Source organism: Azolla caroliniana, unplaced genomic scaffold, assembly GCF_043228905.1.
Source record: "Azolla caroliniana isolate FFs.n. ecotype wild unplaced genomic scaffold, voAzoCaro1.0.p SCAF_6, whole genome shotgun sequence".
NCBI classification, from domain to species: domain Eukaryota; kingdom Viridiplantae; phylum Streptophyta; class Polypodiopsida; order Salviniales; family Salviniaceae; genus Azolla; species Azolla caroliniana.
The window spans coordinates 20,333,197-20,359,397 of record NW_028230441.1 but is presented as its reverse complement, the minus strand read 5'-3'; the positions used below and the strand labels follow the sequence as shown (position 1 = coordinate 20,359,397).

The 26,201-nt window shown below is 41.4% G+C and overlaps 2 protein-coding genes across 2 annotated transcripts; both read right to left on the bottom strand.

The window, feature by feature from the left end:
• Positions 1 to 1,290: 1,290 nt before the first annotated feature.
• Positions 1,291 to 9,748, bottom strand: LOC147863278 (GTP-binding protein-like protein). Its single transcript, XM_087320831.1, has 11 exons — positions 9,462 to 9,748; positions 7,865 to 8,053; positions 7,727 to 7,780; positions 6,032 to 6,142; positions 3,712 to 3,774; positions 3,375 to 3,629; positions 3,126 to 3,272; positions 2,926 to 2,953; positions 2,782 to 2,852; positions 1,607 to 1,666; positions 1,291 to 1,514 (listed from the first exon to the last, which is right to left on the bottom strand). Exons 1-11 carry the CDS (start codon positions 9,717 to 9,719, stop codon positions 1,446 to 1,448), a joined length of 1,305 nt encoding a protein of 434 aa, XP_087176957.1. The 5' UTR covers positions 9,720 to 9,748; the 3' UTR covers positions 1,291 to 1,445.
• A 1,074-nt stretch (positions 9,749 to 10,822) lies between these two features.
• Positions 10,823 to 14,836, bottom strand: LOC147863277 (pentatricopeptide repeat-containing protein At5g27110-like). Its single transcript, XM_087320825.1, has one exon. The coding sequence runs from the start codon at positions 14,614 to 14,616 to the stop codon at positions 11,293 to 11,295; it is 3,324 nt and encodes a 1,107-aa protein (XP_087176951.1). The 5' UTR covers positions 14,617 to 14,836; the 3' UTR covers positions 10,823 to 11,292.
• Between the last annotated feature and the right edge of the window lie 11,365 nt (positions 14,837 to 26,201).

Genomic DNA, 26,201 nt, shown 5'->3' with positions numbered 1-26,201 from the left:
GAAGGGAGTGTGGGTGGATACAGTTGATAGTAATGTTTAAGCATCAACAAAATCCGTTGGAAAAGCTTTTCATATTCTATACAGATTTAGTGTATAGGAATCAGACAGCTGCCATTGGTATCTGACCAGAATGCGACATTTCCAGCCTCTCCTTGTATATATGCTATTAACATTTGCTGTTTCTGAGGCTCTCGAATCGACGCACACTCACCAATTTATCTTTGAATCGAGTAATGTTAATGCTTATATTTCCCTGCTAGCCACAACTTTAAATTACACAATTGAAGGGTTACATTAGTTTTCTAATCTAATTGGAGAATTTCTTTAACACTATAATACATGCACAAGATTGCAAGAAAGTATATAAGTTCGTATTTTATTACTTACCTAGTCATGACATGCCATAGATGCTTCAATGAGTCTCAAAACTCTTTTGAAAGATAAATTTCTTGATGTTTTCCCACCTAATTTAGATTCCATCTGTGGTGCCCTTGAATGCAAATACAAACAATTCTTTAAAACCATCCTATACCTTATTGTGTCCCAATGAAAACTTTATTAATATATCCCATGTGTGGTGCCTCTCTGATTTTTATTTGCAAAATCATACTATGCTCTTGGTTCCAGGATATATCTTGCTATTTAAGTAAAAATTGATTGCAGCAATGGTAGCATGTGTTACACCCAATGCTAAACTTCTATAGACTAAAGAATTGCTGTGAAATCATGTTACTTCAAGAACAAAACGGTAAATGTCACTAAATTTCTAAGATATTTTCAATGCCTTCCATATTTGATTGCTCCAATAAAATATGACAAATCTTGAGTAGAGCGTGACAATAAAAGTAGATTAAATGAATATCAGAAGTGTTTTCTTGGCATACACATTGAGATGGACAGTATATTATTTGCAAATGGACATGGGAATGTCTTCTTTGAATAGGGTCATAGAAAATCTCCTCTTTGCAGTACCAAGAAGACAAATATCACTGAAAACTGGTTCATGACTATCACGTGAGAGATGTACCTAGTTGCATTGGAATTCTGTATTGCGTGCAAGTGCAACAAGGACAGAAAATTGAATAAACTGCACGAATTCATCATTCACCTAAAATTATATGTATGTAATGTACCACTAATTTGCAGGTCTCTAAGATATTGTGAAGTATCATTCGTCCAGCAGACCGAAAAGAAGAAGGAAATTGGAAAAACTGCACGAATTCATCATTCACCTGGGCTTATTTAATAAATTATATGCATGTGATTTACTTCTTGCAGGTCTCTAAAATATTGTAAGTATCATGTGCTCAGCACAAACTAAATGGATTAAACCTCAATATATATACAGAATGTTGGCAATGACTGAAAATTAATTGAGGCTTGATGAAGCTTCGGATATGAGTTATCGTCAAAACTGTAAAGCAGAACAGATCTGCCTGCTCATCTTACACGTTGAATCGGAAGAGCATGACATCTCCTTCTTGTACCACATATTCTTTTCCTTCAGACCTCAGCTGGCAAATATGCATTAGAATTGACAGGAAATCAGATTTTACTAGATACAAAATACTAGCAAGAAAGAACATTTTTCATGGCTTTCAATTACCAATCCCTTTTCTCGAGCAGCTGCAAGGGAACCCGCGGCAACAAAGTCATTATATGCAACCTGCAGATGTGCCGAATATAGCATCAGGAATACATACATTTATAATCACTCATGTTAAACAAACTATATTTCTGTATAAAAACTTTAAAATATATACAAAAAAATCATGGCCTAGTTACTGTAACATACAAGAAACCATAAGATGCACAATGCCTGCCTATCTCTAATACATTTACAAAGAGCTGTAAGTATTTACAAAAACAATATGTATGCCTACTAGACTGCTACGACAGAGCACACAAACATCCAGTAGACTGTTGGGGGATTATATTGCCATTGTAAAGACCCTAGAATGGTAAAGTTTATTAGGTCGCTGCTAGAACTGAATAATTTCTTGTGAGTATACTCCATTCCTCAACTGTCTTGGGTTATTATTGATCACATATGGGGTATTGAATAGAGAAATAAATGAATATCAGTCTCATAAAGGGGGGTGTGGCCTATGAGACCAAAATGGTACACACAATCAATCATTTGCTTTCAGGTGAAAATCAAATGTAGCCTACAGCAAAGTTAAAAAGGTGGAAAACTGATGTCTAGCTGAAAACATGCATGAGAGAACAATCTCAACTTAAACGCATGAAAAGGAAGGAACTATGAAAAGTAATGTCTAGCTGAAAACATGTATGAGAGAACAATCTTAACTTAAATGAATGAAAAAGAAGTGCAGTGTATGAAAACTGATGGCTAGCTGAAAACATGTATGAGAGAACAATCTTAAGTTAAATACATATAAACGGCAGTGTGGCCAATGAGACCAAAATGGTACATACAATCAATCATTTGACTTTAGATGAAAAGCAAATGTGGCCTACAGCAAAGCTAAAAAGGATGAAAAACTGATGTTGGGCTAAATGCATGAAAAGGAAGGAAGAACGATTATACTAAAGCCTCTAAAGAGGAAAAAGTGGTCTACACAGTATAGAAACCGTAAGTATTATAATTATGCTTGTCCATGCACAGGAAAAGCTCAGTTAGCTGAAAGCAGAACTACAAAGTAATATAGTAAGCAAATGGGAAAACTGCAGTGGTACTCAATATGAAGACAATCACAGCGGGTGTGTGATGTAGAATATAACATGAAGGAAAAGAGATGGTGTTAAGAAAGGCCTTACTGTCTCAGCCCGAATGAAACCTCTTTCAAAATCTGAGTGAATAACACCTGCAGCCTGGGGTGCTGTCATTCCTGAACCAGCAATAAGGTGTTTTGCTTAATATTAAAAACCCATCAAAATGTGCAATCAATAGTATAAACATACCTGCTCGGATAGTCCATGCTTTTGATTCCTGGAGCAAAATTTAAAAATCAGAATACCGAAGCTAAATACAAGAATATAATTCCCACCCCACCCCACATTCAATTGCCATAAATTGTATCTAACCTCAATTACGTGAAAAGAAAAAGTTTCTCTAATATGGCTGGCTATAAACAGATGTTTACAAGAAAATGTGATGGTACCTTTTCACCACTAGTAAAGTATGTCCTTAAACCCAAAAGATTGTATGTTGACCGTACCAACGAACCTAAACCACCCTCAGGAATACCCAAGGATTTCAGATAGTCTAATCTCTCACTTGGATCTAGTTCTGTTAGTTCAGCTTCTACCTGCAAAAAAAATTTAGATTAAGTTTCAACCAGGAATTATCTACAGACAGGTGTAGAAACTCAATGACTCCAAACTAATTTAGCAGTAGTAGTAACCATTACCTGTGCAGACACTAGTACCACCTCAGACCCCATCTCACTAGCCAGCTTGAGAACTCTCTCTACATGATTGTTCTTAGAGGGGTCAGCCAGATCACCTTCTGCAACATTGGCTGCAAATATCACAGGTTTCATTGTCAGCAAGCAAAGTTGCTGCACAAGTTTTGTTTCTTCATCGGTCAATGGCACAGACCGAGCTGGTTTTCCTTCTAATAGGGCATTATTTATGTTTGTGAGTGTTAATATCTCCATCTCTTCCTGTTTCACACTTAAAACGATTGTCAAAAATTAAAAGACCATGCTTAATAAGTGTAAGGTAAGCATTGGAGTTTCCTCAAACCTTTGCTTTGTCCTGGGGATTTTTCGCTCTTGTCTTTTTTATTCTCTCCATTCTTTTATCTATCTGTGTGCTTCGAATAACAGAAAGAATAAAACGAGCTTTGTTTTTGACAATAAAACAAATCATGTAACACATAACCAAGCATAAGCCAAAAGATAAAAAGGCTGAGAGCTGCAATTTTTCAAGATCAAAATATTCTAGAGAGAGAATCCAGAAATTAAAGACCATATTAAAGATATGGATAAAGTGAATGAAATCATAAAGAATCCTAAGAGCCTACTTATATGATGCTAATGACGATTATGTATTAGCATCCTCAAGAGTCCAAAAAATATCTGATATGACGAAAACAGGCATCGCTGCCATTCCCTTTATGTGAATTGTGGGTATGTTATGACCTCAATTCTAACATGTATTGAGGTTGCCTCAATGTTCAAACAAGTGGACAAATTACATGCCTATTTTTGGGAGAAAGGCTGCTATGGCCTACTTCATGCCTAACCTAGAAAACAATATGTTACCAAGAGAGAAAGCTTTTAGTTAACTCGTAAAGAAGCGGTAAGGGTGACACGAGAAGAAAAAATAGTAAGAAGAGTAAAATGAGGGGAGAAGAAGTTAAATAAGAATATTTCATATTAATTCAGAATTAAGAAGCAATGTAATCCAGACTAGAGTCCATCTAAATGATCTCTTTAGTGGAACTAACTTCTCAATTGAAAATTCAACACATTGTATAGGAGATACCTTGTTGTGTTATGTTCATATTCTTATTGTCCCTTATTCAGATGTTGGGTGCCAAAACGTGGTGGGCTTTCCCTATCGTAAAGATGTGACCCAAAAAGTTTTAGGTAACTATCATAGAAAATGCTATAATGATAGTTATTATAGAATATGTCTATGATTATATAAAGATGACTGACATTATAGAGCTCTCTAATGATACTAATTGGAGATATCCTTGTCATAATTACTTACTCGTGAGGGAGAAGAATAAAGTACTGTAATGAAGTCTCATTATCATAAAAAAAGAAGTGTCTTATATGTGATTGCGTTTTTCTTATGAGATGTGCACAAAAATTTGTATCTATGAAAGAGAAAATCTAGAGTTTAAATAATTGCAATTCAGCTAAAAACGAAAGTAGTTTTTTAGGAAATTTCCAACGTATCATAGGTTTTGGGATATGTTTTGTAAGTCCGCATACTCTTTATGAAGTTTGTGTAACGGGAACATCTTTTACAGCTTATTTGTTTAGCGAACTAGAGTTTCTTTAAGCACAAGTATTTATAGATGTTTATTGCTGATTCAATTAGCAGGCTTCTTGAGGAATTCTTGCTGACTTTTCTTGGATACTTTGTTGAAACATGTCTCTAGGAAAGACTAGAGATATCCTCTGGTTCAAAGTTGATTATAGAGGAGATGCCTTACCTTGAGGTACCCTTTGTAAAAGCTTCCATGTATGATGCAATGTTGGATTTCTCCTTGAATGAAATGTGCCTTTGGATGAAGAGGGTGCAATGATGTGAGCAAGAGATAATAGTATCATCTTAGAGCTTTTTGAAAACATTCAATGGCTGGTTGGAATTCCTCGTTCAAAGAAATGGTCCACACTTGTGCATCAGATGCAACAGAAAGTGTCATTTATGAGTCATTTATACTAAATGAGTTCGTCCTGCATGCGCCATTGACTTTGCTGTTCCTCAATATAAAATAAGAAGAGGCATCCATAGATGCCAGAAAAATTACTTTCCCCCCTGAGCAAATACTCATGACTAGGGTATCTCCTATTGAATATAAAAAACTAGCATTAGATAAATCAATAACAATCATTGTTACATAATGATAGACATATTCTATAATGACCACCATTATAGCATGCTCTATGACGCTCACCTAAAAGTTTGGAGCCACATCTTTACAATAAGGAAAGACTGCTACTTTTTAGTGCCCAACAATCTAAACAGGGGATAATATGATTAAGGACAAAGTATAACAAGGATCTCTCATTTATAATGAGTTGCATTTTCAATTGAGAAGTTAGTTCCATTAAAGAGCTCGTCTAGTTTGGACTACCATCCTTCTTAATCCTTCAGTACAAGTTTTCTCGTTTAACCTTCATCTCTACTTGTTTACTCTTCTTACTACTTTTTCTTCTCTTATTTCATCCTTCTTCTCTCTCTTTACATTTTAACTAAAAGCTTACTTGCTCCCATAGTTGCACTCCAAACAACATCAACAAACTGTAAACCCTAAACTTGAATGTGATCAATAATCAGTGTAACTACAAAAATACAGTATCTCACTCCATGGACGAGCACTTACCTGAGCAATATCAGCAAAGATGAGCTCCAAGTTGATGACATCAATGTCAGCTTCAGGATCCACTTTTCCATTTACATGTATTATGTCATCGTCTTCAAAACAGCGAACAACCTGTGTATGAAGATGGAAATTCGGATCAATAACGCATGATGCTTCAAATTAGAATAGGATTAATTCATGTTATTTTAATTAGTACTACTAGTAAGTGCGTCTAAGCCAAAAATTGCAGTTATCACGTCAGCTCTGCAGCCATTGACACAGGGGACATCTCCTACCGAACGAGAGGTACACCCTTGTGACATAATATGTTACAGCATTCAGCTCTGCAGCCATTGACACATCTCCCACAGAGCAAGGGGTACAGCCTTGTGACTTCATACGTTGCATTCAAAATCAAATTGTTGAATTTCTGAATACTGATTCTAACACTCAGCTGCTGCTGCTACTGCTACAGGGTCTAGTTTTGGTATGCCTAATATGGATTTCTATCAACAAGATTGAATATGGCAAACATTATACAAGCATTCATGTGCAGATGAGGAAGCTATGAGCAGAATGTGCATGTTTTGCTACTACAATGGCTTCCCTAGCTAAAATAGCAATTATATGTTGAGTAGAATCCTCAATAATACAAGATTGAGCGCAAGTTATCAACTTTTTTGTAGATAACCAGTACTTTTTCTACTATATTTGGTATACAAAATTATTCAAGAATTTCTGAAATGAAATCATCAAGATGATTACAAGGCCCTGCAGTTTGTGGATATAAGAATAGAACATAACTATCCTCAAATGCACTTGCATTGGCCATGTAGTTTTAACGTCCTATAGTGAAACTTTCTCGTCTTATCTACTCTAATATTTATTCCATCCCCATCCATTCCATTGTTCACTCTGGATTAATAATGGAAGTAGATTCAAGTTAGAAATCGTATCCTCAACCCATAAAGTGTATGCACATGCACCTACTGTTGTTGTAAGAGAACAATGTTCTATTAAATATCATTAATATTCTGATCTATTAGATTCAGCAGAAAAGATGCTTAACACAGAGAACGCAGTGGAGGAAACAAAAAGCTGTATATTATTAGTAGAGGATTGAAGCATGATTAAAACCAAGGGTTTGATACAACGTGAGGTTTAGCTCATGTACTCCTAAGCAAGCAGATACAGATACAGCTCAATGTGTCAAGCCCCTTTCTGTTGATCGCATGAGTGAGGGTAGTTGGCACTTGTTCACACCAAACAAGAAAATGTAAATGTGTGCATGCACATTACCTTTTATAATACTATCACGTCACTCTGGAACCCCAACTAGAGTGGAACTAATCAATTATATACAAAGGCCCAAGTTAAATAGTTCTTCTTTCTAATAGCTTCATTCAATTTCTACACTATGAGTTTGATAAGTGATGCTTGGTGGCAACCCCTGAAATTAAACTAAGTAATAAATAGTCCATGCAAAACACGAGTCGTGTTTATTTTCATAGAAAATTCAATGCCCAGGAAAATTGATTCTTCCAGACTACACTTTAGGGAGCACAAACAATTTAACATCAAATTTTTTTAAATGATAGCTACATGAAAAAGATTTAGAAAACCTTAAAAGTAGTTGGTTAGCAGTTACTCTGAAGGGCGCATACACATTTGACACCATATTTTTTAAATACTAGCTTCAGAAACAAGTTTAGAAACCTGGACAATCGAATCAACTTCTCGAATATGTGAAAGAAATTTGTTGCCCAATCCCTATAAAAATACAACAGAGTTTACTGATATTATCAACAGCAGTCAACAAACATATTTTTTTCAATTTTTCGTCATGTATGTTACCTCTCCTTGACTTGCCCCTTTAACAAGCCCAGCAATATCAACAAACTCTACACTAGCTGGAACTGAGCGTTGTGATTTGCTTAGCTGAGAAAGTACATCTAACCGTGGATCGGGCACAGCTACAATTCCAACATTGGGCTCAATTGTGCAAAATGGAAAATTTGCTGCTTGAGCCTTCCCATTTTCAACCTGATCAGAATGAAATTGTTCCAAAATGGCATTTTTCATAAATATTCTATCTGGAATAAACTTCTGGCTCAAAGCAATGATTCCAAGAAAAACTATCTCTTTACAAATGTTCAAAATGTCTGACGCACTCAAAAAAGACATAAACCTGTCCAACCAGCCATTACATTCACACATCAAAATTCTCTTAAACCACAGTTCCTTTCTAAAGGGATAAGAAAAACGAGAAACAAGAAAACAGGGTATGAAGAGGATCAATTTGTCGAGATTAGCAATGCCATAATAATCTACGTTTTCCATTGTACTTGCTCAATGATCTAGCACGTAATCAGTTGTGCACCCACCTCATCCAATGAGCATTGTTATTATCATTGCACCATACCTCTTATGATTATGTAGTTTTAATTAAAGGTCACTAATCACATAATTATATTGTCATAGTTATGTGTGCACTCCAAAGTCCTCTAACTGCTCGGTAAACAATATTTGGTGAGTATTACTATTATTTCCTGCCTCATATGATACAACCAGCTTGCAATATGGTAGAAGCTCGCTAACAGCTTCATCGTCTCATATTTTTCAACGACAATTACACCTGCACTTCAAAGTTCTAGCCTACGAATAATATTTGATGAGTATTAACATTGCCATCATGCCTTTTCTTTTGTGACTAAGCCATGGTGCAGTGTGATTGAAACTTACTGATCACTATATAACAGTCACGTGAAACCTTGAAAGCCCAGTTCAACATTCAATGTTATTACTATTGTCATTGGACCCTATCATTACAACATGATCAAAGTTCACTAATCATTTTATCGTCTCATATTTTCCAACAAATAGCATTTACAATTGTACTTCAAAGTGATGGTGAACAAAATCTTCTTTTCCCAATAAAAAGAAAAAGAAAGAGAAAGAGAGACACTGAAAGGAGATATTCCATGGCATTGAAAAGTCTGGATTCGCAAACGCTAGGAAAGGCCTATCTCAAGAACAAAGCAGCCATAATGTGAAAGCATCCATATATGATGTATGCATCATAAGCAAGACACAATTTGGACCCCACTTCGTCTTATCTACACATAGTTGAGCCTGTGATGTTTTGTAGAGTTATGATATTGATTAGCTGATCATATCCATTCTATCTCTTATATTCTCTAACTTCTCTCCTCGCCCATTCCACTGTGTACTTTCTAGCACATATAACATGAATATACAATAAAACATTTGCATCTTCATCAGTACATATTTCGAAGCTCCACAAAATGCTGCCTTCCTGATCTAGCCCAGGGTCAATAGTATATATACCAACAACATTTACAATGTGTCCAAATCAAAGTTCTTGCAATTCTTACTAAACGAAATAGGGCCTTTCCAAAGAATAAGAATAAGAAACGAGGAAGATATGTACCAATGCATTGAAAAGAGTCGATTTCCCAACATTAGGCAAGCCAACAATTCCTGTCTTCAAGCTCATGCTAACTTTGGAAGAGGTGGAGAAAAGCTTGAATACATGAAGTGCAACGGTGGCGTGGTGAGAGTGGATGAGAGAATGAGACCATGAGAAGGAGGAAGAGGAAAAGTGGGGTTTTGAGAAACGAGGGGCTATGGCCATAGCCATGGCTGGAGAGTAGCTCCTCACGCTGCAGTAACGTGTAGCCACGGCCATACCTTCTTTCTTCTTTCTGTCTTCCTCCTCTGTCACTGAAACCTCATCAGGCAGCCTGATACTTTACACACAATTACAAAAGTAGGCCCCAATTTTATCTAATAGACTATCTATGTATATGTATATGTATACAGTATATCATATATGTATCATAGTATATGTATATGTGTATGTATAATAGTATATGTATGTATGGCAACAACTTTTCTCAAGTTTCCTCTTGTTTCTCGCTTCTTTCTAATGGCATGCAATACATCTCAAGACTTCGTCGGGAGTTGTTCCCGACTTCATGAGTGCACATTCGGGGTTTTGCCTGAACTGGGTTCTAATTCCTGTGCCCAACCGGGGATGGATTCTCGTTAGCATCTAGTTCAAACCTGGCGCCCAAACAGAAACCCATACCGATGTGGTGCAAAATCTGTAGTTGTCTAGCATTCTATGAAACACGGATACTACACCCTCTCTCAAAGGTTGCCTCCTCCATGACACCCATCATCCAAGACCTTCATTACATGTATATTGATCATGATCGAAGTACTTCACATTTTTCGAGTGCCTAGTCCGTCATTCCAATTATGGCATTTTAAAGCTCATTATCATATGTCACTCATGTATGGTGCTAGAAGTTTTTCCCCAAATGATTTTCTAGTTTGAACCCCTCATAGTCAATTCCCAATTATCTATGAAACTATTGCCGTACACATATGTTAGGTGTGGTGTAAGAGCATCTCATCCAAAAGTTATGTGAATACATACTTGCCATTCTTTGCATAACCAACCAAGTTCATGTCAAATGTTGGTGTTGTGGTAAGACCCTACACCGTTAGGCGACCAAACTTTTCCCCCATATTTAAGAGTTGCGTAGAAATCAACTAAAAGTTGTGTGAAGCATACCAATCATTAATGATCGTATGTCAAATATTTTGCATATTGCTTAAAATCTTAGCTAATACTACTAGTACAAGTGCTATGCCCACTAATCTTATTGAGATACACCATATAGGTTGGGGGAAACTCTCTTGTTATTGTCTTTTGAGCTCAAATAAATGTTGGAGGGAGGTAAATTTACAATGTCAGACATATATAGGGTTTTATGGAGGTGTGTGTGAGAGACCCCTACCATGTATGCATTGCTTTTAGTAGAAAAGTAAAGCAGTACATGCATGCAAATACATATCACCCGGATGTCATACACGCAAAAAACACAAGGCCTCATTGCCATCAATGGCTGTTCAAATTTACATTCTGTTGGCATTCTATTCATTCCAGCACAAAATAGTCTAAAGGTGATGACTGACAATGATGCCAAGGTAATGCAACTTGTCATGATTGGCAAATGTGCATTTACGTCTCATCTTTATAGAACCTAGGGGCCTTTTATGCAAAGCTTTAAACAATCCATCTTTGTTTAGAAAGTTATGTGTCACAATAATCCCAGTTAATGCAACTCATCATGATACCCAAATGATCAGCAACAATTTTTAACTTGTGCATCTTATCACTGCAAAGTTAAAAATGTGTCAAAATTTGTAATTCAATCTTTACAGTGTTAAATATGCATCAACATTTTCATTCACAAGTCATGTGATATTTCCTCCTTATTGTAAGACGCAACATGCTTTAATCTCATTGCTTCAACCTTTTGTGCATCCTCTTGCATGCCAGAAGCTGCGAAGATATTAGCCATAAGGGCATACGCTGCACCGCAAGTTTTATCTAGCCTTATTGCCTGATCAAATGCAGATTTCCCAAGCTTCACATTTCCCCATTTTTGACAAGCACCTAATAATACTAGCCAAACTTGAAGATTATCACAAGATGGCATTGCATTAATCACTTCCATTGCCTTCTCGAAGTGCCCTCCAGATCCAAGTATCATAAGCATGCAAGTATGATGTTCTATACTTGGAGTAATTCCATACTTTTTGCTCATATCTGTATAAAGCAGTTCTGCTCGGTCCAACAGACCAGCATGACAGCAGGCACTCAAAACTGATAAGAGTGTAATTTCATTTGGAGAAATCCCTTCATTTTGCATCTTTTCAAAACAATTCAGTGCTTCATTACCTTCCCCTTCCTCTGCATAACCTGAAATTAGGGCATTCCACGAGATAATGTTTCGAATTGGTAGTTCTTCGAGAACTTGTTGCGCTTTCGCAAGCATACTACATTTTGCATACATATCCACCAAAGCATTTCCGAGCACAATGTCCTTCTCTAACAAGCCTTGAATGACAATCTCTTCGTGAATTTGTTTGCCCATGTCTATGGCCCCTGCACAGCCACAGGCATTCAAGACGCAAATGAAAGTGACCACATTTGCATGTATACCCTCACTTTTCATCCGCTCAAAACAATCCAATGCTTCGTGACCCTGACCGTGTTGAGCATACCCTGCGATTAGTGCAGACCAAGATACTATGTTTCGATTAGGAAGTTCCTCGAGCACCTCTTGTGCTGTTGAAAGCATACCACATTTCACATACATATCCACCAATGCATTTCCAAGCACAATGTCCTCCAACAAGTCTCGACTCATCATAATCTCTCTGTGAATCTGTTTACCCTTGTTTAGAGCTCCTATGCTTCCACAAGCCATCAAGATGCAAGTATAAGTAACTGCGTAGGGAGATATACCTTCTTTTTGCATCTGCTCGAAACATTTCAGTGCTTCATAACATTGCCCCTGCTGAGCATACCCTGCAATAAGTGTATTCCAAGAAACACCATCCCGAACAGGAATCCCATTAAGCACTTGTTGTGCTTTTGCAAGCATGCCACACTTCACATACATATCCACCAAAGCATTTCCAAGCACAATATCTTGCTTCAGGAATCCCTTATTCACAATCACATCGTGAATTCTTTTGCCTTCATCTAAAGCTCCTGAACTGCCACATGCCTTTAAAATGGAAAGAAAAGTTACCACATCTGGTAAGAGACCTTCACTCTGCATTCTTCCAAAACATTCTAGTGCTTCATGGCATTGCTCCTGATTGGCATATCCTGCAATTAATGTATTCCAAGTGACTGTATCTCGCATAGGGAGCTCCTCGAGAACATGTTGGGCTTTGTCAAGCACCCCGCATCTGGCATACATATCAACCAAAGCTGTGCCAAGCACAATATCCTTTTCCAGGAAGCCCCTACTCACAATCTCTTCATGAATTTCTTTGCCCTTTTCTATAGCTCCTATGCTTTCACATGCCTTCAAGAGCCAAGTAAAAGTGACGGAGTCAGGAGAGAGCCCCATAGTTCTCATCCATGCATAACACTCCATTGCTTCCTCATCTTGCCCCTGCTGAACATACCCTAGAATTACTGAGTTGCATGACACTACATCTACAACGGGAAACTCCCAAAGTACCTGTTGAGCTTTTTCAAGTAAACCACATTTAGCATACATATCCACTAAAGCGTTGCCGACATCTTTGTTTAGTAATCCTCTATTTGCAATGTTCTCATGAATTTGTTTGCCCTTCTCTAAAGACCCTGTGGTACCACACACCTTCAATATGCAAATGAAGGTGACTACATCAGGAGAAACGCCTTCATTTTGCATAGATTCAAAGCAGTTTAATGCCTCAAGAAATTTCCCCCATTCAGCATATCCTGCAATTAGTGCATTATAAGAGACAGCATCTCGAATAGGAAGCTCTTTGAGCAGTTGCTGAGCTTTTGCAAGCATGCCACATTTAGCATACATGTCCACCAAAGCAGTGCCCAGAACAATATCCTTCCATAGCAAGTTCCTCTTGACAATCTCTTCATGAATTAATTTACCCGTCTTTATTACCTTTGCACCCCCACAAGCTTTCAAAATGCCAAGAAAAGTGATGGCATTTGGAGAAAGACCCTCAGTTTGCATTTGTTCATAGCAGCTCAATGCCTCATGGTTTAATCCTTGATGAGCATACCCTGCAATTAGTGCATTCCAAGCAATTATGTCTCGTACATGCAAACTTTCAAGTACTCTCTGTGATGTTGCAAGCATACCACATTTTGCATACATATCTACCAAAGCAGTGCCAAGTATGATATCTTTGGATAGAAAATTTCTATTTACAATCATTTCATGAATTTGTTTGCCTTTTTCTAGAGACCTCATGCTGCCACAGGCCTTCAAAATGCAAATGAAGGTGACATTATCAGGTGACAGGCCCTCTCTTTGCATCTGTTGGAAACAGTCTAGTGCTTCCTGAGCTTGCCCCTTGTGTACATATCCTGAAATCAAAGCATTCCAAGAGATGGCATCTCTCTCAGGAAGCTCATCAAGTACATCTTGTGCTTTCACAAGCATAGCACATTTGGCATACATATCCACCAATGCAGTGCCAAGAAGAATGTGTTTCTTTAGCAATTTCCTAGTCACAATTTCATCATGAATTTGTTTGCCCTCGTCTATAGACCTTGTGTTGCCACATGCCTTCAAGATACAAATGAAGGTGACCACATCTGGAGAAACGCCTTCATTATGCATCCTTTTGAAACATTTCAAGGCACTATGACCATTCCCCTGTTGTATATAACCTGAAATCAATGCATTCCAACAGACTACACTCCGAATCGGGAGCTCCTCAAGAACTTGTTGCGCTTTTGTAAGGACACCACATTTGGCATACATACTTATTAAACTACTAGCTACATATGGGCTCTTTTCAAGTACTCCACTTCTTAGAATTTCAGCATGTATTAGCGTGCCTTTGTGAAGATCCTTCTTATTGGCACAAGCCTTGAGCATGGCCACAAAATGAGAATCTTCTCTATTTCCATTGCTAATCTCTATTTTGTGCATTTCCTTTATTTCTCCCGAGCAGTTCGATGCCTTTATGTACATCCTTCTTAATGACACAAGCCTTGAGCATGGACATAAAATGTGAATCTCCTCTAATTTCATTACTAAATAATCTATCAGTCATGCCTTTCCTTTATCTCTCCACATATTGATGAACTTGGCGGTCCATGAAGACTGCTCATAGCTTTGGTGCCTAAGGACTTCTGATCTGGGGCTGTGGCAGATCAGACAAACCCCTCTCCTTCTCATGGATGGAGGTTTGGTCTCAGGGGCCATTCTGGCCTCCTCTCTGACTCTCTCGAATGTCATCATCATATCATCACTTTCTCTCTCTCCTTCCTATCAAAGATGGTGGGTAGCTTCCATGGAATGCAGTAGTAATAGGAGGAGGAGGAGGAGAGAGAGAGAGAGAGGTCATGCGTTGAACCCCTGCATTTGGCAATGGCATCTAGTAAATGATGAAAATATGTAGTAAGCATTAGGTATGTCCATCTATGTAGGAGATTCATCAGCAAACTTCTTTATCAAATGCTCAGCTTCCACATGCTGTGACACAGTAATTAAAAGCGAAAAAGGTTGCAAAAAAGGATTATCATACATAAATCCAATCAGGCATTTTGATAGACCCATAGATTGACCCATGCGTGATATTCGTGCTATTCGACATTCGTAATATTCGAGAATACAAATGACCCCAAGAATATGAGGTCCCCTTTTTAATGTATTATTAATAAACCTTTTTATTTATTATTTATTCTTTTATTAAAAATAAAACAAATAGTTTTAAGTTTTTCATCTATTATAAGATTATTATTGTCGTATATGTATGATGTGGCAGTTTTGGTAACAAACTTATTGTTTGCCAGGATTCGAATGGTTAGTTCAAGTATGAACCAAGAATAGAGTGTTATAAATAAAGATGAAAACCAGACGCTGAGGTACTGGTTATTTGGGGGAAATCATTCCGAGTATATCACATTATTAATGTGAGATAAAAATATGTAATTTTATGGGAACCTTTTATTTATTTACATATTTTTATTTATTTATTGTTTTATTAAAATATAAAGCAAATACATTTAAGTTTTATATCTATTCTAAAAATATTATTAGTGTGAGGTCCCCTTTTTAATGTGAGATAAAAATATGAAAATTTATGGGAACCTTTTATTTATTATATTTATTTACATATTTTTATTTATTTTTTGTTTTATTAAAAAATAAAACAAATACATTTAAGTTTTTTTTTTCCCAAAAAAACTACTTCCATTAGTTAAAGCAATGTACATAGGATAATATACAACTCCTATCTTACAAGCCAACTTGCATGTCAAAAAGAAAATAATACGTGTAAAGGAAACAACAAAAACAACTCCAAAACACTACATCATTCCTGAGCATAGCATTACCTGAACACATACCCTCCATGTGAGCCTCATACAACCCGAATTCAACATTGACATCCTCCACTCTCTTCTCATGGCAACACCCATCTATATGTTAGGTACACTCGGAGGTAACAACCACCGTGGTGGTTGATAATTCCACTTCGTTTTACCATCCACCATCTGCAGCATCGACGAACCGCTCCATTTCAAAAGGAACCGAGCTCTAGCTTCTTCACTTGTGTTTGAGGGCCCTTGAAGACTTTCAAACTCTCCTCGTAACGTAGAAATAAAATTAAACTAGATCATCATTAAATTCTTAGCCGATGGGGTTCGCTTACTTGAGAAAGACTCCTTGCACCTAAATACCCACACTTGCCAAATTGTAAGGCCGACCACTAATAACCATATGTCCACGTAGCGTTCCTGTATGAAGAATGAACCTCCTTGCGCTAGTTGTACAGTTCCATGCATCACCTTTAAAGGACTATTTCCATTCCACCCTTGAAACCACGCAACCGATTTAGTGGCCAACCAAGTGACTGTTGCGCTCGATACATGAACCTCAACCCCGAATCGAGCCAAGATTCTTAAGCTCCTCAGCCAAACTTCTTGGGCTCGTGGGCAGCACCACAAACAATGTGTGATGTCCTCCAAGCTCACACTGCAGGCCTTGCAACTACTCATGCCACCTCTTTTCCCAAGCCACTCTCCTGTTGGAATAGCCCAATGGGTGATTAACCAGAAAAACACTTTAACCCGCTCGGGGAGGGATGAGTTCCATATCCTTCTCCTGGTTCTATCCACGAAGACTAAATCGACAACTACATGCACCCATTTGTTGGCGCACTTCTCACGATGCCAACATAACTTTCTCCCCAAGCGCGTCGAGTATTTGAAGAAACCTATTGATTTATCTTGTTCTCCCTTCCACTTATATTCAATAGGATCCCATTCTAAGCACTCAATTAGCTTGCCTTCAACCACGTACAAGATCCAGTCCTCCTCAACCTCATCAACTGGTGGATTCACCTTTCATTGCTTGTCGTCTCGTGCCACTATTCTAGTGTTGAGAATCAAGCTCAACTTGGTCTAGTGTGTGAACTCACCTTGAGAGTGAAGTGACACTCCAACGGTCAAGAGTCACCATTATGTCACCACTTTGTATTCTAACATTTAGTATGAGTCAAAGAATCATATTCTATGACACATAATTTATGAGCTTTCACATTCCCCATGCTCCATGAGTCTTGTAGTTAATGAAGAGAGATGGTGACTACATAAAGCACCCTCCTCCCACCTTGTATAATGTTGAGTCTTTCTCCTTTGTTAATACAATCTACCTTGCGTATTCTCTATGTATTATTCCTTGTCTCTCTCACTCACTCTCTCTCACTCTCTCATACACACACATAACTCACATCTCTTCCGCTTCACAAGAATCATATCCGATTCTTTACATGGTATCAGAGCGATTTGGGAGCTTGATCTAGCCCATTCGCCTCATCGTGATTGTGTGTTGTGCCCACTCCGACGACCAAGAACCGGCTCATCGCTATCGTAGCTTCGCTACATAGCACGCATTCGAAGAGAGAAGAAGAAGAAGAAGAATCGACATAATGAATACTCAAATGGGGAGCGATCTCCCTACCGAGAAGTTGGATTGAAACAACTTCGCATCTTGGGAGTACAAGATGCACCAATACCTTGTCGGACAAGGCTATTGGAGCTACATCAAAGGAGCGCATGAAGACCGACCCGTCGAAGCGGCTCCCAGATACGCGACATGGGAGCAAGCCGCAAGCCACGTGATGTATTGTTTGGCGACATGTGTTCACGACCACATGCTCGATTACGTGACATTCGAGAAGCCAAGACGCCGAAGGAAGCGTGGGAAAATCTACGAAAGATTTTCGCCGCCAACACAACCGCGAGGAAGCTTCAACTCCGCCAAGAGTTGAACAACATTCAACAAAGGGACATGTCCATCACGACATACACCTTGAAGATCAAGGAACTTTGTGACTCGCTCGGCTCAATAAGTGTAAGTATTGATGATGATGAGATGGTGCAAATATGCCTCGGTGGCCTCGCACCACGGTTCGGCGCGATGCGAATCGCCGTTCTAGCAAGGGAGAAATCTCCCTCCTTCTTCGAGCTCCAATCAATGCTATTGGTCGAAGAAAATCACGTGCGTACAATGAGCAATGAGTCGGAAGGCCACATGCTCTACACGCACTCGAACGGAGGAAGAGGACGCGGACGAGCGAGAAGCCGATTCGGCCAAGGACAAGGCGGACGAGGTCCGACCTACGATAACAACTCCCAATTTCGGCCGCAAAACGGAAGCCAACGAGGAACCTTCACAAGAAGGGGGAGCTTCCACTCCGGCCCGAGCCATCAAAATGCAACCGAATGCGGATATTGCGGAAAGCTCGGCCACCACGAAGAAGAGTGTCGAAAGAAGATGCGTGAATCGGCTTCCACAACTCCAACTCACGACAACTCCAACTACGAAGAGTACGGGCACAACTCCGACTACGAAGATCGTGGCGGAATGTATACACGTAACGCCGACCGTGGCGGAATGTTAATGATGAAACATAGAGCAAACTCTATGTCGGCCTCTACCTCAACTAGTGCCCTCAATCCGGAGGACGTATGGTTTGTTGACTCCGGAGCCTCAAACCATATGACATCCCACAAAGAATGGTTTCTCGAACTTCGAGAGCCGGAGCGACCCGGTTATGTCGAAACCGGAGATGACACTACGCACCCGATTCGGCACATCGACAATGTCCCGTTTGGCGAAAGAGGTAAGCAAACATACATTAAAAATGTCTTGCATGTTCCCACCATCACGAAGAATTTGGTCTCGGTTGGCCAAATGGTTGAGCAAAGAGAAGGAGATTGAAGGTGTATGCGAAGCGTGCCAATTCGGCAAGCAACACTGACACCCATTTCCGAAGGAGCGGAATGTGAGCAAAGGCGTACTCGACATAATTCATTCCGATGTATGGGGTCCGGCTCAAACGGCGACATTCGGCGGATGTCGATATTACGTGCTCTTCATCGATGACTTTTCTAGGCACACTTGGATCCACCCGATGCGGCAAAAGAGCGAAGTGTTCGGACACTTCCAAACATTCAAGAATGAAGTCGAGAAAGCCACGGGTCGACTTGTACGTTGTCTTCGATCGGATGGCGGCAAGGAGTACTTCTCGGACAGTTTCACGGCGTATCTCCGAAAGGAAGGAATTCGGCGAGAATTCACTTGCCGACACACCCCGCAACAAAATGGAGTAGTCGAGCGCAAAAATCGGCACATCCTCGAAGTAGCACGGGCCATGATGAACGAGAAGCATATGCCCAAGTCATATTGGGCCGAAGCTGCAAATACGGCCGTCAACCTAATGAACTAGTGCACAACATTCGGCGTGCACGAGGTCACTCTGCACGAAAAATACTTCGGAAGGAAGCCAGATTTATCGCACATCCGGATATTCGGCGTGATAGCGTATGTGCACATACTCAACAAGAAGCGTCAAAAGCTTGACCCGAAGGCGGAGAAATGTATCCTCGTAGGATACTCACTGGAGCAAAAGGGGTACAAGTGCTACAACCCCTCAACTCAAAAATCTCGAGTAAGTCGAGATGTCGTGTTTGATGAGTCCGCATCCTGGTACGCACCAGAGACAACTCCAACTCCGACACTGCTCGACCCGGACTCCGCCGAACAAGAGATAGAGGATGAAGATCACGACCCGACTGAGCGGACCACAAGAGCCTTTGAGTGACCAAAGCACATCACGACCTAGCCCGAAGATGGACAAAGGCAAGGCGAAAATGTCGGAATACGAAGACGATCGCTTCAACGACAATGAGTCGACTCACTCACTCGACAGTGAATTCGGCAGCTTCGATGTACCAATCGGAGCTAAGAAAGCCCTCATCTTTGCAAATGAAAAGCTCTGTCGATCCACCCGTGAAAAGAACCCCGTAAGCCGATTCGCCTACAACGATTATATGGCGTACCATTACGCCTTTATGACGAAGGTAGCGACAGTTCGGGAGCCGGAAACCTTTTCGAAAGCCGCGAAGGACCCACAATGGATCGAAGTAATGAACGAGGAGATGTAGGCACTACGGAAGAACGAGACATGGGATCTCGTTCCCACCTCACCACACAAAAAGGCGATCGGATGCAGATGGATCTACAAGGTGAAGTATAACGCCGATGGCTCCGTAAACCGCAACAAAGCTCGACTCGTAGCGAAAGGATACGCTTAGACGCATGGTGTCGACTACGAAGAGACCTTTGCCCCGATGGCAAAGATGACGACGATGCGGACCGTAATTGTGATTGCCGCGGCCAAAGGGTGGCACCTCCATCAAATGGACGTCAAGAACGCCTTTCTACAAGGCGAATTAGAAGAGGAGGTGTACATGATCCAACCACCCGGCTTCAACTCGAGCACCCATCTGAAAGCTGTTTGCCGACTCAAGAAGCCACTCTACGGCCTCAAGCAAGCACCACGTGCTTGGCATTCGAAGATAACGCAATATCTTCATCAAATCGGCTTCCGTATGTCAAAATCGGACAACTCCCTCTACATATGAAGCGATTCCGCAAGTCCGATCGTCATCATCTTATATGTGGATGACCTAGTCATTGGATGTGAGCATCTTGTTGAAATCAATAAGGTCAAATCCCTCCTTTCCGACAAGTTCGAGATGATGGACATGAAGGAGCTCCACTACTTCCTCGGCATCGAGGTAATTCGGACTCCGGCCGGAATCATGATCTCTCAACGACACTACATCCTCAACTTGTTATACAAGTTCGGGATGGCTGAGTGCAAATCTGCGGCAACCCCGCTCGATCGCAATCTCAAACTTGATGCGAACTCCGGCACCAAAGTGTGTGAGCCGACTCAGTATCGGCAACTCATCGGGAGTCTTATCTACCTCACGATCACACAACCCGATCTCAGTTATCCGGTCGGTCTCCTTAGCCAATTCATGCAAACACCGCGTGATACTCACTTGGATTGCGCTAAGCGAGTTCTACGATACGTGAGCGGCACAATGGATTGCGACATCCTCTACAAAACCGCGATGCCAATACGACTCGAGGAGTACACAAACGCTGATTGGGTTGGCTACAAAGCCAATAGAAGATCAACCTCCGGATTTATTTCCTCCCTCGGCAACGGAGCAATATCCTGGAGTAGCAAGAAGCAGCCAATTGTCGCTCTTTCGAGTACGGAGGCGGAATGCAAGGGCGCAACCGTATGGCTTTAGAGGATTTTGAAGGATCTGGGTGTACCCATCAAGGATCCGACTTCCCTTTATTGTGACAACATGAGCAGTATCTATCTGGCTCGGAACCCGGTGTTCCACGCGCGGACAAAGCACATCGAAGTGCACTATCACTTCATCCGAGAGCGCGTTCTAGCTGGCGATGTCAACCTACAACACTAGCACAAATCTTCAAACAGTCGACATCTTCACTGAAGCCTTAGGAGCCTACAAGCTGTGTCAATTCATGACCGATCTCGGATTGACGATCCCTGACCTACCAAGCTTGAGGGGGAGTATTGAAGACTTACACAATAACGTGGATTCCGCAAACCGCGCACACTACGCAATAACGTGTGGATTACGCAACCGCACAACGAAGCCGCGAAGAGCCGATCTACCGCGCTGTCGTGAAGATTTTCGGCAATAGTGTGAAAATCCTATAAAACGTACGAAATCGAGTATGAATCACGTAGTACAATAATTGTGAAGATAACATTTTAAATAGATTTAATATCTAAGTACAAAATGATGGAGGTTTCGAATGCACTTTATTACACGAGAAACGGACAACTAAATGTCAAGATATGAGAGTATAAAGTTTGTAAAAGGAAAGGAGAAAATTGTGAGATATCCCACATAGGCACGACAAATACAGCTCTCATCATATATAAGGTGGAGCAAAAGATGTTATCTTTGTGTCTATGTGTGGAGCATAGAGAGTTCAAGGTAACTTGAACTAAGAGTGGAGGTGGGCTAGCTACTCGTAAAGGGTTTTGGGCAACCAAAACCGGACCGGCGATGGAGCCGGTGATCCGACGGCAATCTGGCGACGACACCGGTAACCGACGGCATCCGACGACGCACCAGTATCCGGTGACGGCACCGGTAACCGACAGCATCCGACGATGCACCGGTATCCGGCGACGACATCCGGCGACCGACAGCATCCGACAATGCACCGGTATCCGACGACGACATCCGGCGACGGCAACAGTAACCGACGGCATCCGGCGTCCGACGACTAGATAAATAAATATATAAATATATATACATATTTACATATACAAGGAGGGCAAGTAAGGATTCGAACCTTGCACCTCCAAGTAAGGAGTCAATTGGCTTACCATTAAGCCATGCTATTTAATTGAAATTATATTTCTATCATTGTACTTTTACATGTAAATTCTCATACATGAGAACTAAAATGAGTGACATGGTTATCATGCACCACATGTAATACATAAGCGCCAAATGGCAAACATGCAATTTATGCATGTCTTGTACCCTCACATGCATCATATGCATGAGAGCATCTATAAAAGAGGGAAGGGGGAGGAGAAAAAACACGGTTTTTTTTATGAAAATTAAGAGGAAGAAATTCGTTATCAAATTGATCGTGTAACTTGTTTCTTAAATCTAAAGTTAAAAGTTCAATCAATCTCTCTCAATCGTGTAATCTCAACTTCTCTCTTTCCCAATCTATCTTAAGTACTTTCTCGCCAAAGCTTGTATCGACTCTAAATCCTTCTGGTCCAGAACCCCAACGGTTCTGCCTCACGATCCGCGCTGTCGTAGTGTAGGTTGCACACTATGTGGAAATTATATTTTTGTCCCTCCGGATAGAGAATGGAGTGCTCGGTGAGAACCGGAAGAAAACGGCATACCGGCAAGGAGGAAAACGGCATACCGGCAAGGAAGAAAACGGCATACCGGCAAGGAAGAGCCGGATAAAGAGACATAAATGTAAAAAATAGGAAATACTCACTACTGCGCAGGGCGTGATTCGAACTCTGCACCTCCACGTTGACAAACCCCAACCTTACCATTACATTAACTTATCTTAAGTGTTTTAAATATAGATTTAATACGTATAAGACCTTTATTTATGCATACCTTTATTAAAAGGTAAATCATGTATTTTTTTAATATATGAAAAAGAAAAAAAACACGAGACACTAAAAATAACTCATGCACATCTAGCGTGCATGAGCCCTATACTTAGGAAATAAAAAAGCATCACATAGTGGACATGAACACTTTTTGTAAAAAAAAAGCATGAAGCCATGCTTAGCTCTTCCTTCCTTATATAAGGAGGAGAGAAATATATAAAGGGTTGTTGATTATTTGGATTAAGTATTAATCAATACAAAAATTATTCGTGGGATTCACGATTTACACATCTACTTCTCTCTTAACACCCTAAGTACTAATTAATATAGTATACTCGTGTGATTCACGAGTTTCTTATCTTTCTTTTTGCTATTTACTCATAATTAATCTCTATCTCACGAACTTCTTTTCTCCTAGTCCAAGACCTCTGTGGTTCCCACCCGACTCACGCAACGATCCGGAGCCGAAAGGCACGACACAGTTGGTGAACCCGACGTGAAGACGGGTGGCAAGGAGATGGAGGCTCAACAAGCTAACAATATGATGGCGATGTTCGAACGGATGCTTCAAGAACAACGCACGATGTCGGAGATTTCGGCATCAGTAGAGCGGCTCGTGCAACGCAACGGGCAATTTAATGGTAAGGATGTGTCGCGATATTTGCAGGACTACAAGGCGGAGATGCTCCGGTGCCGGGCTTCGGAAGGACTGCAAGTGACATCCTTTAACCGGGTGGCGACCGACGGGCTTCAAGGGAGTATCCACGGGTTGCAACAACAAAATCCGACGTGGGAAGCATTCGAAGAGGCGTTAAAGACCACGTTTGCCATCGAGGACTCCTCCAAGGCAACGCGGAGGGGATTCGAGGATTGGGTGGAAACGTCAGGTAAGGGGCTGAAGGTCCTCGAAGTGTTTTCGACATTCGAAAGTCGGTTCGGGAGGTTGTCCGCGAGAGATCAAACTATTCTTGCACCGGACAAAGTCATCATGTTTTTGCGAGCTGTGGACGTCCGGGACCGGAAAGATCTCGGAGTGCTTCTTGAGGACACGACCACCGAAAGCAGCCTCACCGAAACATGGGAAAGCGTGCGGGATATCGTCGCGCGGTACACGAAGAGGGGGCAATGGCTTGCCAACGAAGAAAAGAGGGTTTCGGAACCGATTCCGAAACCGAGAACGGGACTGGAAGACCATCAACCGAGGGCTCGGGAGATTACGGCCGAGAAGGGGGTCGACGCGTCTACGGTGGAGCAGCTGCTGAAGGAGATGGAGAATCTAAAGATCGCGATGGTGAAGAAGTCGGATGACCGCCCCGCAAGCTCCAAATATACGGATCGACGGTGCATATGGTGCGATAGCGCCGAACACGATCGGAGGGATTGCGACGACCATAAGGAGGCGCTACGACGGGATCTCATCTACTACGAGGGAAACCGGATTCATTCGATGGACTCTCGGAAGCCACTCCGACCGAACTTCCGGAAAGGCGGCATGAAGAAGGTGCTCGAGGAGGAGTTAGCAGCAAGAAGCAACTATGCGACAACCGCGGGAATATGTGTCGGGGAGTCAATGGGAGCGAAGGCGTCTTTCTGGCCGGAGGTGCTAGGAAACACCGAGAAAACCGACTCCAACGATATCCGAAACACCGCGGAAGGCGTCCGGGAAGCTACGGGATGGGAGTGCCCTGTCGACAAGAATAGCATATACGCCCTGTGTCAATTACATGAGGTGTATGTGGACGAGAAACGACGGCGCACGGAGGATGCGGCCGGACCATCGAAGATACCGGAAAGCTGGAACTCCGGAGGTAAGGGAAAAGAAAAGGCGACTCCGGCATTCAAGCTCGCCTCGGACATAGAACAACAAACCGACTTGAAAAGAGTGTTCGAGGAAAGAATCTTGGATAGCCGGGTAGATTTTTCGCTGCGGGAACTACTCGGAATAGCGAAGAAGGAGTTTCACGATCTTCTCGTGGATCTCGTGAAAAGGAAGAGACAAAGTACGGAGGAAAATGCTCCAAGGGTGAATGCAAATACCGTTTCAATGAACGACACCGAAGTGGAAGGCGAAATTCCGAACTCCCACTATACAAGGCCACACTGGGCACGTGCGACTACGGAGACTCCGGTCCGAATCGGCAACATCAAAGAACCCGTGCTAGCATTGATTGATCACGGATCGGAGATCAACTTGATGTCCAAGGAGTTCTACCGAAAGGGGAAGTGGCCTATAAACACCAACCATGGATGGAAGATTCGGGCAGCCACGAAAACGACAGAAGACCTATTTGGGCTTGTCCGGATGTGACGGTAAAGATCGGGGATGTCGAAATTGACCAAAATTTCTTTGTGCAGGATGAGGTTTCACATTCTGTCATCCTCGGCCAACCCTTTATCACGGCTTCACGGATGGAGACGAAGGTGCTCGATAGTGGTGCGGCTTTTGCGCGAATTCGGAGCCAAAACGGAGGGAAATCCGTCCAATTCCTAACGGTGCCGGCAAATCACGAAAGGAACAAGAGGGAACTCTTGTCCCAAGTGAGAATGGATTTTTAAAGCGGACTGTTGCGGAGTGGGGAAGTGATAGTCCGAGAAGCCCTGATACCCCACACAGGAAGAAAACTCTCGGAGCAAAACAAGTACGAATCGGCCCGGATGGGGCATCTACGTACACGGCCGTAACCGGAGGAATGAAAAAACAATACCGACAAGTGGAGGATAAGTTACGGTCGGCATCAATAATAAAAGAAGACGAAGAAATCGTGGGAGTGATTGAGGAAGTGTTCTATGGGAATACACTACAACGGCTTGAAGAGCTTGCGGAAGATAAAAGCCAAGGGAACCGGGTAGTCCCGGTGGAATCGGTCGAGATGTACGAGATCGTTGCGAAAATGGGGCCGGATGCGCTCCGCAAAGAAGAAGCAATGGTAAGTACGAAATACAAGACCGTGGAGAAGAAGGTGAAACCGGCCGCGGGACCACTACCCGCCGATAGCGAACAAAAGAAGAAAGAAGTCTCGGGAGATCCGACACTTCGGAAGTCCGTGGATATCGGACATGCCTTCACAGATGAGACCCGGAAGAAACTTCGGATCGGTGGAGGTGGGTT